Source organism: Engraulis encrasicolus, chromosome 10, assembly GCF_034702125.1.
Source record: "Engraulis encrasicolus isolate BLACKSEA-1 chromosome 10, IST_EnEncr_1.0, whole genome shotgun sequence".
Taxonomy (NCBI): Eukaryota; Metazoa; Chordata; class Actinopteri; order Clupeiformes; family Engraulidae; genus Engraulis; species Engraulis encrasicolus.
The window spans coordinates 33515317-33529453 of NC_085866.1; the positions used below are offsets into that span (position 1 = coordinate 33515317).

The 14137-nt window shown below is 43.4% G+C and overlaps 1 protein-coding gene across 1 annotated transcript; it reads left to right on the forward strand.

Moving 5' to 3' along the window:
* The first annotated feature begins 481 nt into the window (after window positions 1-481).
* On the forward strand, window positions 482-11184 carry LOC134456200 (inactive all-trans-retinol 13,14-reductase-like). The gene is made up of 11 exons (XM_063207590.1): window positions 482-700; window positions 1440-1622; window positions 1881-2122; window positions 5546-5744; window positions 6095-6292; window positions 7013-7132; window positions 7864-8002; window positions 8510-8619; window positions 8999-9159; window positions 9282-9432; window positions 11018-11184. The coding sequence occupies exons 1-11, from the start codon at window positions 535-537 to the stop codon at window positions 11182-11184; spliced, it is 1836 nt and encodes a 611-aa protein (XP_063063660.1). The 5' UTR covers window positions 482-534.
* The last annotated feature ends 2953 nt before the right edge of the window (window positions 11185-14137 follow it).

Consider the following 14137-nt stretch of genomic DNA (forward strand, 5'->3'; position numbering starts at 1 on the left):
TAGCTGATTTGTCCATGAGCATTAAGGAGACTAGCCCACATACATTGCTCTGTTATTAGCACATTATCAAGACCACAGTGCTGTAAAGAAAACAATACAACCAAATTGTGAATGTGTTTTTTGTTGCCATACATGTACAATGACATAAATGCCAGCACCCAAGATACTCCTGTATGATTTAACATGCAAAAATGCAACCATGTGTTTAGGATGTGGTTTTTTTATGACCCATATACTGTAACACGGGAAGACTCTCCCCAAAGACCTTCTGTGTGTCTATCTGTGCGCGTGTAGCACATGAACCTGTGATCACCAAAAAGGCACTGCCATAATTCCCTCTCCAACACTTCGATCCTTCTTATCTCTCCCTACCAGTGTCAACTGCATGTCTCTGAAGACTACAGAAGAATCCCACCTGTTGTGCCAGGACTCGTCTGCTCTCCGAATCTCCCAGTTTGGACACTTTGGACCCATCCACCCTTCCGCTCTTAGAACCTTGCAGGTTGTAGAGGTTGGATCAGCAGGCTAAGCAGGATGTGGCTGGTTCTGTTAGGAATATTCCTTCCTTCCTGGCTGGCCATTGTTGGGGGAACCTACTGGTTCTTCTTCAGATGGCGCAGCCCATTCTCCCTGAAGTCGATGATGCCCAAAGAGCCCCTGGAGATGGACCAGAAGAAGAGGGACAAGGTGCTGAAGAAAGGTGAGCCAAGTCAAACTCTCGTCAATACCACCATGTAGTAGGCATTGCATTGAGGGTTTAAACTGAGTTGTGTAAAGAATGAAAAAAGTCCACAACACTGCTTGTCTTGCACTCATTTTATTCAAAACAAAACAAAACAAAAAAAAAACACTGGCTAGACAAGCAGCGTTGTGGAATTTTTTGATCCGTTGCTGGATTTGTTTTGATTGTGCACACGTTTACTTGTTTAAATTAGGTTTATCCAATGTGGTGTAAATTGTGAAATTGTCTTTAGACAGGTGTACGTTTAGATTTCTATCTTTAGAGACACAGCCAAACTCCTCCTCTGGCTGAATACCGTTCAACATAATGGTAAAGCAAAGAAGGAATACATAAATAAGTCCATAAATCCATAGCCTACAGTTCATAAACTAGTCCATAGATAAAAATAGGTAAGCAACACAAGTAATATAGTAGAAAACACAGCAATCATCATCAGATTGGAAAATTATTTGTCACTCAACTTTTGTTGCCAGACCTAGGAATATTTCCGCAACCCTCTGCCTAACACTTTCCAAATGAAAAACATGCTTTTGGGCCACGCACACACGCACGCACACATACACACACAAACACACACACACACACACACACACACACACACACACACACACACACACACACACACACACACACACACACACACAAAATCACACAATCACAACACTCACACCCTTTGATATTCCTCACCTCTGTGCAGACTTCACTAAGGAGCGTATACCAAATAAACTGGATGTGGTTATCATCGGGAGTGGAGTAGGGGGCTTGACAGCGGCCGCCTGCCTGGCTAAGGTTGGGAAGAAGGTTCTGGTTCTAGAAGAGCATGACACCGCCGGGGGATCCACCCACTCCTTCGTCGAGAAGGGGTTCGAGTTCGATAGAGGTAAAGGGTGATTTTAAGGGTTGGTGGTAATACACAGAGGTGTTTTTGTGTTTGATTGTGTGTGTGTGTGTGTGTGTGCGCGTGTGTGTGTGTGTTTGATGCTGGTAAGGCCATCTGATAGTTCACTGTGTGCATATTTGCATTGTGAATCAGAATTTGTGATGGTGTTTGTGTGTGTGTGTGTGCGTGCGTGTGTGTGATGGTGTTTGTGTGTGTCCATGCTTGGGTGCCTGTCCATGCATGTGTGTATGAATGCAGACCTCCACTACATCGGCCAGATGCACGAGAACGGCCTGACGAAGGTGGCGATTGACCAGATCACCGAGGGCCAGCTGGAGTTTGATGAGTTGGACCAGCACTTCACCACCATCCACATCGGCCAGGGGGACGAGCTCCGCAAGTACACGCTCCTCAGCGGCAAGACGGAGATGGAGGCCCACCTGAAGAAGCAGTTCCCCAACGACACGCAGGCCGTGGAGAACTTCTTCAAACTGATGAAGGTGCAATATGGCAGGATACTAAGCTGTAGAGCAAGGGTGGAGAACCCTATTCATTCGAGGGGCCACCTCAAATTAATCCGAGGGCTGTAAAAGTCCTCCGAGGGCCGTACTATGAACACAAACCCTGCACATTAAGCCTATATTGAAGGCAGCCACCTTTAAAACAGACCCCATCTGTCCCCTGAATATAACTTAATTTTATTTTCAAATGTATTTTCTAAGATTCCATTACAAAATATGTCATATTTCATGTGAAGCTGCATTACCTTAAAGTGTATATCGCAGGTTAACCACTATTTTGGATCAATGTGTACACACTGTATTCAATAAATGATCCACATATATAAGTCCCTCCAAAAACGATGTTAAACAACGTTTTTTGTTGTTTGTTGTGGCAAATGTGGGTTTAACCGTAACCTGGCGACTACGTCAGGCGAGGCCATGGGTGAACGTTCTAATTTTATTTGCCTGGAATTTTACATAGGCGAGGTGACGATCACTAATGATATAACGGCCGTGGCCTGCAGGCCTATAATAGAAATCGCAACTGTAATCGTGCGGCTTTTCTCATGTAGGGCATTGTAACAACTTCCACATGATACATTTAGTAACATTTGGCCAACTAGTTTTAGTAGAAATGCTATTCATGCACGGTTGCAAATTCTGCTTGGACCTATAGGCTAGATGCGACATGGGCTTCTTTTTTTAACTAGTCCCTTCATATTTTTGGGCTTGCTTTTAATCATGTTTAATGAACTGCCAATATCGTGTCAGCTAAATGCAATAGGCTACCTAAATTACAAACAGCACAAACGGGAAATGATCTGCGTAGCCTAAAATGTGGTGCTATTCGCCCGACTGGGGAGGGACTGTCCATGGTGCTGAAATCGCGTCAAACTTTTCCAAGGTGCAAAACAGTAGGCTAAAGTAGGCCTATACCACCCGAGTCATGTCGCTGTTGTAAAAATCACATTTTCAATTTCCTTTGACTGTTCTATAGAATTACATGCAACTTCAATAAAGGTCACTCACATGCGTATCACAAATCAATAGCATAACCCACGCGGCGGCGGGACTATTTCGGTTAACCTATATATATTCCTTGAAAAAAAAAAAAAAAGTCCGAGTGTCACAAAAAAAACTACACTGTCCGTAATTATAGGCCCACCAAACGAAATTATCCAATAGAAGAAATCATGTCTTCAGTTTCAATAATCCACGTTGTGTGGCGCAAATGTAGCGCCTTCCAAGTCTCTCGCGGCCAAAAGTGACTAAGCTCACCTCTGATGATATAGCCTACTTATGTTCCAGGTTACTCACGGCACTGAGACGATGCAGGATAATCCATGGAAAGTCTTCAAGTAATCCAAACAGAGCGATTCAAGCAAGACAGTAAAACAACAATAGTCGCCAGATCAAACATAAATAGGCTACCAAAACAAGCCTATAGGCCAATGTAGATTTGGTATGACGTTTGATAAAAGCATCTCATTCAGATGGCCAGGGAGAGAGGCAAATAATCTTTCAACAGCGTTGGCTGGAGCCTTCGAGTAGAGCCTTTTGGTTGTATCTTTTCAGTCTCTATTTTCCTACTACGCGCGTTGGATCCATGTTTTAGATGCGTCCCAGCATCTCTATAAAAGGGTAGGCTATGTCTGTCCGTCCGTCTGAAACGCGTTCTTCAAATTGTTCCCTTCTGTGTCCACAAGGTGGGAGAGTTGACTATTTGGCCCGGAGCACGCAGCTGATTGCATTGTGAGACAAGTGCAACGCGAGTACAATGAAAGTGCTGCTGCATTGAATAAGAAGCAGTGATAACGCGCCAGTTGCCCTAGCCAGGACAACTGAGGGGGCATTCAATTTTCGGCATTATTTTGCGTTTGGGCCGTGGGAGGCAACTTCGTTTCGTTTTCACCAACACCACTGTGAAGTGTGTGTCACTATGTTCACGGTCTTTACCCCCTTATGAGACTTCGGCCCGAGGATGTCAAACGTGAGGGGGGCGCTTCATCATGTTGTGTATGATAGTGTCACGTTGTGCAGCTCAACTATGTGGTTTGTCAGAAACTCGCGGCAATGACAATGAAACGTGGTGCTCGAAACAAGTAGACAAATGCGCCATTTGACATACGGTGTACTGATGTTCTCGGACGTATTGCAAGGGAGGTTCATTCGTTTTCTGCTGACGGCCGTGTGGACCGCACAGGTGCTTTCCGCTGTGCCCAGACAGATTGCTTTGCAGTCGTTTGAATTTGGTAATCTCTGGCACTCTTACAATGCAGCCGACTGCTTTGCACCTTGCCGTTAAAAAGCTTGGAGCGAATGATTCACCCAAACGGTTTTATTTATTTATTATTTGTCGCTGTTTACATTCTTTCCCACTTGGACATGATGCTGAAATGGCGTGATAGACCGAGTCTGGTAATTTGTAGTGTAGGCCTACTTGAAATTTGAAATCACATGGTAGGCCTACTTCTCCAAATTCAAGCTTTCGAGACTCGCACTTTGAGGCAAGCGCAATCGTAACCCCCCCCCCCCCCCCCCCCCCCCCCCTCTTTTTTTTTTTTTTTTTTTTGGGCATAGTTCGAACACTGGTTTTTACTGCCTCACGGTCACATGGCACCCTGTAGCGGTCATGATATAATATTGCCAATGATATTTATTTCATACCCGTACGGAATCACACACCGTACAGAATGCAGGGCTACCGCTACTGCGGGCTACTGAATGGCCTCGCCTGACGTCACACAATAGATTAGAATTCTTTGAACATGTTACTGAAAATACACACTTTTCCTCATTATATTTCATTTTCTGATGTCCTGTTGCATGAAAAAAATGATGGATAATTGTTCAAGTGGTAGAACTATCAAAGGAAGTCCATTATTTTGAATAAAAATTAACCTGAGATATACACTTTAAACATCGTGGAGGCCGGATAAAAAGGCCTCAAGGGCCGCAAACGGCCCTCGAGACATAGGTTTCCCACCCCTGCTGTAGAATATTGTTACTCAACGGGGATTCTAGAACCTATCAGGGGAGAAGAGTGTGGATCTCTGAGCCATCTATAGTCATGTACCATATAGCCAGTAACAGCTGCAGTCCATGCTTACAATGTGGTCCTGTATTGATTCTTAGGAAACAGTAAAATGCCAAACTAACTTTGCAAATTTCAACTTTAACTTGAGATTGCTGCCATTCCTATCTTATATATGAATTATTTATAAACATGCTTGGACATAACAATACTACGAACTACATTTTACAGTATTCACTTAAAGAGTCAAATGTAGAACTCTCACAGATGGTTCTACTTTCTAAGTGTTGAACTAACACAACAAATATTGCTGTGATATTTTTTTCACAATGCATTTACTTTTTATCAACATGCTTGTGACTAATCATTCTTGCCCCATTCTTTAGCTGTGTTCAAAACAGATTCCTGCCCTGGCAGCACTGAAGATACTCCCTCGCTGGCTGGCCCTCTACATGCTCAGATCTGGCATCGCTGACCGCCTCCTTCCAGCACACAGCACACTGTCGCACACCAGCGCCTCCTGGTGGGCAGGCGTGCAGACAAACAACAAGGACCTGCAGCTCATGTTCAACTACCTCTTCCATGGTGAGTCAATGACAGAAACACACACACACACACACACACACACACACACACACACACACACACACACACACACACACACACACACACAAACACACACACACACACACACACACACACACACACACACACACACAAACACACACACACAAACACAGACGTGGACACACACACACACACACACACTCTATGTCTACCTCTTTTATGGTGAGTCAGTGACACAAGAACGCATGCACTCACACATGCACAGATGCACAGATAACTACCTAACTAACTGTATTGCATTCTCTTCCATACTAACTACCTAACTACTTAACTAACTAACTAAATATATTGCATTCTCTTCCCTACAGGAACTCCACCTAAGGACTCTAGCATCCTCATCAACTCCCAGCTCATCCACCACTACAAGCGTGGTGCCTACTACCCTAAGGGGGGCGCTAGTGAGATCCCTTACCACATCAGCAACACCATCCGCAAGTATGGTGGAGAGGTGCTGGTGAAGGCGCCGGTCTCTCGAATCCTTTTGAATGCTGATGGAGTTGCGTGTGGTGAGTGTTGGCCTGGACAAAAAGATGGCACAGCGCAGCATTTCCCAGCAAGGCCTCTACATCCCCCAGGGGGCATTGGGGAACCCTAAGGGGGCGTTGAGAAGCATACAAGAGGGGGGGGGGGTGCTTAGTTGCCATTTGGGGCTTAAGTACATTTCATTTCTTAATACTAAGGGGGCGTTGGGAGGCTTGTGATGAGGTCCAGGGGGCGTTTATTCAAAAAAGGTTGAGAGCCACTGGCATAGCCCTTAAATAGTGCCATACTAAAAAGCATTTATTCTACATTTGTTATCTCATCCAGGGCCGCTTAGAGCTTAGAGCCTGGGCCCGGGACACAGATCCCTGTGGACTGGTTCATGATTCTGTTTGTGTTATTATATTCCATTATATCGTTACAATTATGTATAACGTATGGATATATATGCCATGTATCATTCATGTTTCAGCATGTGTTACATTCCATCATGGACAGTATAGTATATGGTTTTAATGATATCTATGGTCATACAACACCTGTCGTTTACGATACAGGTGATGCATTACATTTCATGGTGTATATTATATACTAGTTAAAGGGGAGTAGAGTTGCCCACAGACTTGTGGGATGCCATATTACCATTACATATGCCATTTGTGGCCATGTGTGTCATTTATGATTTTGTATGTGCTTATATTACATGATGGAATGCTTATACCCCCGTCTGGCTTGTGATTGGTCAGGTGTGGTGGTTAGGAAAGGCCAGGAGGAAGTGGAGGTGAGATCTAAAATGGTGATCTCCAACTATGGCGTGTCAAACACCTTCAACAGGCTCCTGCCCCCAGAGATCATCATAAAGCCTGGTGAGTCCCAACATTACAATACAGAGATATACAATTAAACGATGCATTAGTTGTTATCAAGTTATCAAAACAGGGGTAGCCTACTAGCCTGGCTATCGCACATTATAGAATATTTGTCTCAAACAACATTCATGAGCAGGCATCTTCATCACACCTACTTTATCTTGTGACAAAGACTTATGGTCCAAATGTGTCCCGTTTTAGAGATAATGCTATGTGAAATTTGCAGTAACTACAATATCCGAACTAATCCCATGTGAAGGCATTTTTCTCATTTTCAGTGTTGGAATAGTTACTGCACTTTGCCTTTGTAGGGCAGTATTGGCTGCCCTTGTGGACCACCACAGATGAGAGATTACATACATACGGGTATCAGGGTGGTCATGGGCTGGCTGTGAATCAACCTCATCCTGCCCTGCAATTCAAACACCCCCGACAGGATTCTGCATCCTCCTGACATTTGCAACCTAGTCTTTAGTTTGTGACTAAAGACCACAAACATATGTACAGTAGATCACAAAGTATCTTGTATCTTTTATGTTACTTGGACCCTGCAATTTAGGAACCAGTCAAACCTCAAAACAGTCTTTTTTATTCTATTCTATTCTATTCTATTCTGTTCCATTCCATTCTATTCTATTCTATTCTATTCTATTCTATCCTGTATAAAAATGTTGACAGAACCTGCTACTCATGCCTTAGCTTTCTCTTTGTCCGTTACTTATGTATAGATATCCAGGAGCGTGTGAACCTCCTGAAGCCAGGTAAGGGATGTTTGCTCACCTTCTGTGGGTTTGATGGCACTCCAGAGGAGCTCGGACTCAGCCAGGCCACCAACTGGTTCTTCAAGGACAACGACATGGACAAGATGTGAGTGCATGAATATTAGATCCTTGGCTCATATTGCACCTCACACTCTGAGCGAAACGTAACAATAACCTTGTCCTTGACCTGAAATGGTCCAATTACACTTTTGGAGCAGCAATCTCCATCTCAATCGTCATGTTTGCTATGTTTATAATGATTGCTGAAGGCACATTAGGTTAGATAACTTCTCTAGCCTCCTTGTGCATAGCATAATCATTGTTAAAAAGAGAATACTTATTACTACACTTTATTACGAGATTACACCGAGCATTTAGTAATACATGTATTACAACTTGGTCATTGCCAATCTGTGTATTTGGCCATTACCATTGTGTGTGTGAATAACTTCTTACAAAAAACTGAATGAATTAGTGATTTGTGTGTTAGGTTGGATAACGTCTCTACCATGAACTAAATGAAATGTAACTCTGTGTGTGTCAGGTTGTATAATGAAATAAAATGTAATTGTTAGGTTGGATAATGAAATAAAATGTAATTTCTTTGTGTCAGGATGGATTACTTCTTCAGCCTGAGCAAGGAGGACGCCCCAGAGAACATCCCCATGATGTACTTCACCCTCCCCTCTGCCAAAGACACCACAGCCAAGATCAGGCACCCAGGTAGGTGTGTGTGTGTGTGTGTGTCTGTGTGTGTGTGTGTGTGTGTGTGTGTGTGTGTGTGTGTGTGTGTGTGTGTGTGTGTGTGTGTGTGTGTGTGTGTGTGTGTGTGTGTGTGTGTGTGTGTGTGTGGAACCCAAAAGTTCTCAGGAACTTCTCTGAAGAGCCTAAACGTTCTTGAACAAAGAGTTCACTGAAGACTTCTTCAGTTAGTTATTTCACAGTGGGTTTGTCAAAGAACCTTTAGGTGTTCTTCAGTTTTGCCAATGTGGAGGATCCCCACAGTAGAATATGTGGGGGTTCCCTGCTGAAAACGTGGGGAACCACTGACCTACAGTAGAGTACACACTTCACACCCTCTCCTTGTTGCTACCCTGGGCAGGTAAGACCTCCATGATCATGTTGACCATGGTGAACTCAGAGTGGTTTGAAGAGTGGAAAGAGCAGAGGAAGAGAGGAGATGACTACATGGCGTACAAGATGAGATTCGCCAACCACATGTTTGACTGGGCCTGCCAGCACTTCCCCAAGCTCAGAGAGAAGGTAAAAACAGATGCGTGCGCGCACACACACACACACACACACGATTGTATGCTACACTTAAGCCATACCTTATTATATTCATGTCTTAACACAGCTATTCTGTGTTTGTGTGTGTATCTCAGCTGGTGTACCAGGATGTGTCCACCCCTCTGTCTAATTACCCGGGTGCTTATCTGGGAGCCATGTACTCGGCCGAGAACCTGGACCGATACGACCCCGTATCCATGGCCAAGAACCGCTGCGACACGCCTGTCAAGAACCTCTTCATCTCAGGTAAAAGGATAGGTGTTCTCTCTCTCTCTCTCTCTCTCTCTCTTTCTCTCTCTCTCTCTCTCTCTCTCTAGTAATAGTAAGAGTAAAAGTAAGTAAGAGTAATTTATTTGTCACATACAATCCCAGGGCTCTCAAGTCTCACTCTTTGAGAGTGTGACACACTCATTTGAGCGAGTTCACACTCTCACACTCCACACATGGTATTTCACACTCTGAAGTTTTGATAACTTATCCAATCGGCGCACATTAATTCATCCAACCTATCCACAGACGCGTCAGAAATAGGTAACAGCGCTTCTGTGTTCAGACTAGTTACCACGCTATTCAGCCAATCAGAAAATATATTGTTCGGTTGTCGGGCAGATCAGAGCAGTGGATTAGAGTTTCATCCAATAGCGCGCGCAGCAGAGTTCAGAGAGAACTGTAAAATTTACGAATTGCAAGTAGGCGAACTGGAGACGCAGGAGCCAGGACCATCAGGTGATAACTTCATACAGGTGAAAATATGAGACTTGTATTAGTTAGGCTACTGTTTTTACTCCTTATACCAATATTTCCAGCCCATGTAGCCTTGACAGGGACGTTAAAAGAGAGCAACAACGCTAGCTAGGCTATAACCTCAGCGGATTGTTTGATGATCATCCCTCCCAAACATGATTGAACGTGGAGTCAAGAGGAGTGGGAGGTGGTCAAATATTAGACAGAATGGAGGAATGCAGAGGTAGTTGTAGAAGAGAGGGCAAGTAGGCTAAAGAAGTCAGGGGCAACCAATAGTGCTGGAGATATCATGGTATTGAATAAAAAAGAGTATTATTTGGGTCTGATGTCTAAAAAAAGTGATTGGATTTTATTTTAATTTGGGCTGATAATGTCAATGCACAATAAAGAACATATGCCTACAGGTAGCCTATTTTAGGCTATCCCCCCACAATGAACATTGTCTAAAATCACCTCCCTATAAAATACACATCCCTTCTTCACATTGTGTTAAAATTGCACTTTCAACAACTACATTTTCAAAAATGTCTCGGGGGAGAAACCCCCAAACCACCAATAATTAGAATCAATTTCTGACCATCCCCAGCTGCTTATAGGCTATTGTACAACTCGAGCACTGGTTAGGATTAAGCATATTGAATACATAGTCTATTTGGTCTAATCAAACTTTTTAACTAGCTGGGTGATGATGGGTCGATAAAACCCCCCCCCCCCCCCCCCCCCCCCCCCCCCCCCCCCCCCCCCCCCCCAAATTTTTTTTTTAAAATCTAAATCTCACTCCAAACAATCTTCAAAACTTGAGAGCCCTGCAATCCTAACCTTAGGCTAGTTTGCAATGAAGTAGTAGTAGACTATATATCTGAGCCTACTAACTTACTTGTTACTAACATTCATGTATATTTATAGGCGTGTATGTATATATACATATTGTATTTTCGAATGTGAGTGAGTGTGTGAATGCGTGAGTCTGTGAATTGGCGTCCATACGTCTGTGCATTCATATATTGTGTAGCATCATATATCTAAGACTTGGGACAGCAAAGTAATCTTGAATATAACATATTGCATTTGTGTCTGTGTCCTGCAGGTCAGGACGTGTTCAGCAGTGGTGTTGCTGGGGAACTGCACGGGGGTCTGCTGTGTGCCTCCACCGTGCTGAACCGCAACATCTACGCGCACCTGCACCTAATCAAGAAGAGTCTCAAGAGGGCCAAGGCCAAGGAGAATGCCCGATTGGCCAAGAAGCTGCAGTAAGGACATCCAATTGTCCAAGAAACTGCAGTGAGAACACTCAATTCGCTGAGAGGTTGTAGTGAGAACACAGGATTGGACAAGACATTGAGGAAAGAATACCCCACTGGCCAACATACTACAGTGACATTGCCTGATTGGATGACACACTGCCGTGAGAACACTCCATTGGCCAAGAGAGTGTAGTGTCGTGACATTGCTTGATTGGTTTACACACTACAAGACAACAAGAGTTGTCAGTGGAATTCACTCAGACAATGGGTATATTATGGATATTTACTTGATTTTTAATTAATTTTACTTACTCTTAGTTACTCTTGCTTTAACTTTCTGTCTTACTTATATACATACAAGAAGTCGTTCACCAGTTGTACGGTTTTTGCATTTTTTAAGTTTTGTAGAGTGGTAGCCTGTGAACTCTGTCTTGATGGCAAAGGTCAAAGTTTATCCACTTGCATGTGCCCTAATTACAGCATCGTCCACACACACTGTGACTGCTCCCCGAGAATATTATTTGAATTATTTTTAAGTGTGCAGCATGTAATATGGGATCTTTCGACGGTATGTAATATGGGATCTTTCTATTGCAGGTATAATGCCTCTGGATGGGATTAAGCTTTAGAAGAATTTGGAGTTTTTTACTACTGTATTATATTCCATTGTTTTTATTTTTGATTCTGAACTGTTATGTTCAGGATTTAGGATTTAGGATTTGTACAGGAAGGTGTTACATCCTGCTGGGTATTGCTGCCTGTCGCACCTCCTCCGGTGTCCATGGGTCATCAGCCAGGAACCACCAATCACCAACGTTTCGCCCCTTTAATCCCGGAACGTCTCATGGTGGCAGAGAAGTGACAGGGACATCTCCTTGTCACCCCCTGCAGCTGATAGATCACTATGTAATTAGGCTACATTTTGCATCATACTTATGTATCATAGAACTCTCGTTCATAACTTTCAGTGGTGGAATGTGTACAATGTTAAATATTCAATATTAAATATCTCTTGAAAAGACTTTTTCCTGAAAAGACTTTTTCCTGAAAACATGTCAAGCAATGACAATATACACATAGACATGACTCTTCATAAATATTGCTCTTTGTCTTCTTTGGCTCTTGTCTGTGATATCTACAGTTTCTGACTACCTTTGGCGAGGTTAGGTTATGATACTTTATTACCGCACAAATACACCTAGCGCGACGCGATTGAAGCGACAGAGCGATATGAGCGATTGAAGCGACTACAGTATGCCCGTTGCAAGCAGAAGGCATAGCATTCAAACATTTCCATTGGCTGTAGTCACTGACCTCTATACAGTCATTGGCTCTCGGGCTGGTCGCCGAATCATAGAAAATTGAAAGGATTTCAACTTCAAACTGTTGCTCTCGTTGCGCAAATCGCCTCTTGTCTCCACAATCGCTTTTGTCGCACGACTCAATACAAAGTCAATTACTCCCGTCGCTGGCCTCGCACTTGTCGCGCTAGGTGTATTTGTGCAGTTAGTCTCCACCAGGGATTTTTTTTTCTCGAAGACAGGGAGGTTGCAGCACAACAAAAAGACATAAAATTTAAAAATAAAAAACCACCAACAAAAACAAAGCAGATAAGATACAAGTACTGGGGAGTAAGGGACTTTCCCATTACTAATCTCTACCCCTATCCCTACGCCTTCCCCATGCCCCTCATGCTTTCCAACGAAGCTGTAAGGTGTAGGGCTTGAAACACAACCGCTACGAATTGGGATATCCCTTCAACAATCAAGAAATGACACTCACAGTTGTCACTAATTCCATGCATTAGGTTGACGTTAATAGCGATTTTTTTTCATGTACGTTTCACGTAGAAAAGGGCCATCACACATTAGGACAATGTTAAACTTAGTACAATGGAGTAATTATTACTACTTCGAAACCGTCAATTGCGGCGAAAATATTTAAACTTGTGTGCTGATGTGGGTGACGCAGCCAATTTTTAAATTTATTCGCAATGCATTCAGGGAAACCTGTCGAAGCCCTCCGTCGACGGAGTGTGGTGTCAGAAAATCTCTGCACGGAGGGGTGGAAAGCCCTTCGCTGCACCCCTACCCATCTGTCTGAACGTGAATCGGGATGCCACTACGCCTACACGTGGACGCGCATAACGGAGGCAAAGGGGATCGGCGTAGGGCTAAGGGGTGTAATGGGATTCACCCTAAGAAATACAAGGATACGTTCCATTCATGCCAATCCCCCTCCCAGTAGACACCTTCAAGTCATGATATAATTCCATCCAGGGTGTGATTTGTCAGAAAAGGGTATGTACAGAAGGGTATGTTTCAGATTTCAAGCAATATCAATGTAGTAACATTAGCTGTGATTAAAATTCATGTAGAAAAGTGGCAATATCCAAACCGGAAGAGGGGACAATCCCCCCCCCATCCCCCCCTACAACTCGCACCCTGATTTCATCACCAACTGTACTAGTGTAGCCAAGTGGACCTTAGATGCTCATTAACCCAGGAATTAATTACCATTTTTTGATGTATGTAGCACGACTACGCCACTGAGGGAATTTCGGCCCCAGAATATTAACTAACACAGGCACAACAGGTTCGCTAAGGACCACAGAGACAGGCGACAGGGAACTATTGATCTGTTCTTTTTATTTACACCAGATATAAAAATACAAATTCTTTTAAGATCATATAGCCTAATCACAGTGACACAAAAAGGAGAAGAGCCAGAATGGCTGGACCAACTACACTCTGTAACTCCAATAAATATATCACACAGTAGTTAGTGAGCACAGCACACAAGTAAAAAAATAAAGGAAGCACGGCAATACAGATTGTTAGTCTAATTCACTGCAAACGGGGAGTATAAAGTGCAGAGGCACAGACAGTTGGAGGCACTGCATGTGAAGTGCAGAAGAGAAGAAACAAAGAAACAAAAATAAATCAACACAACAAATGAAATAA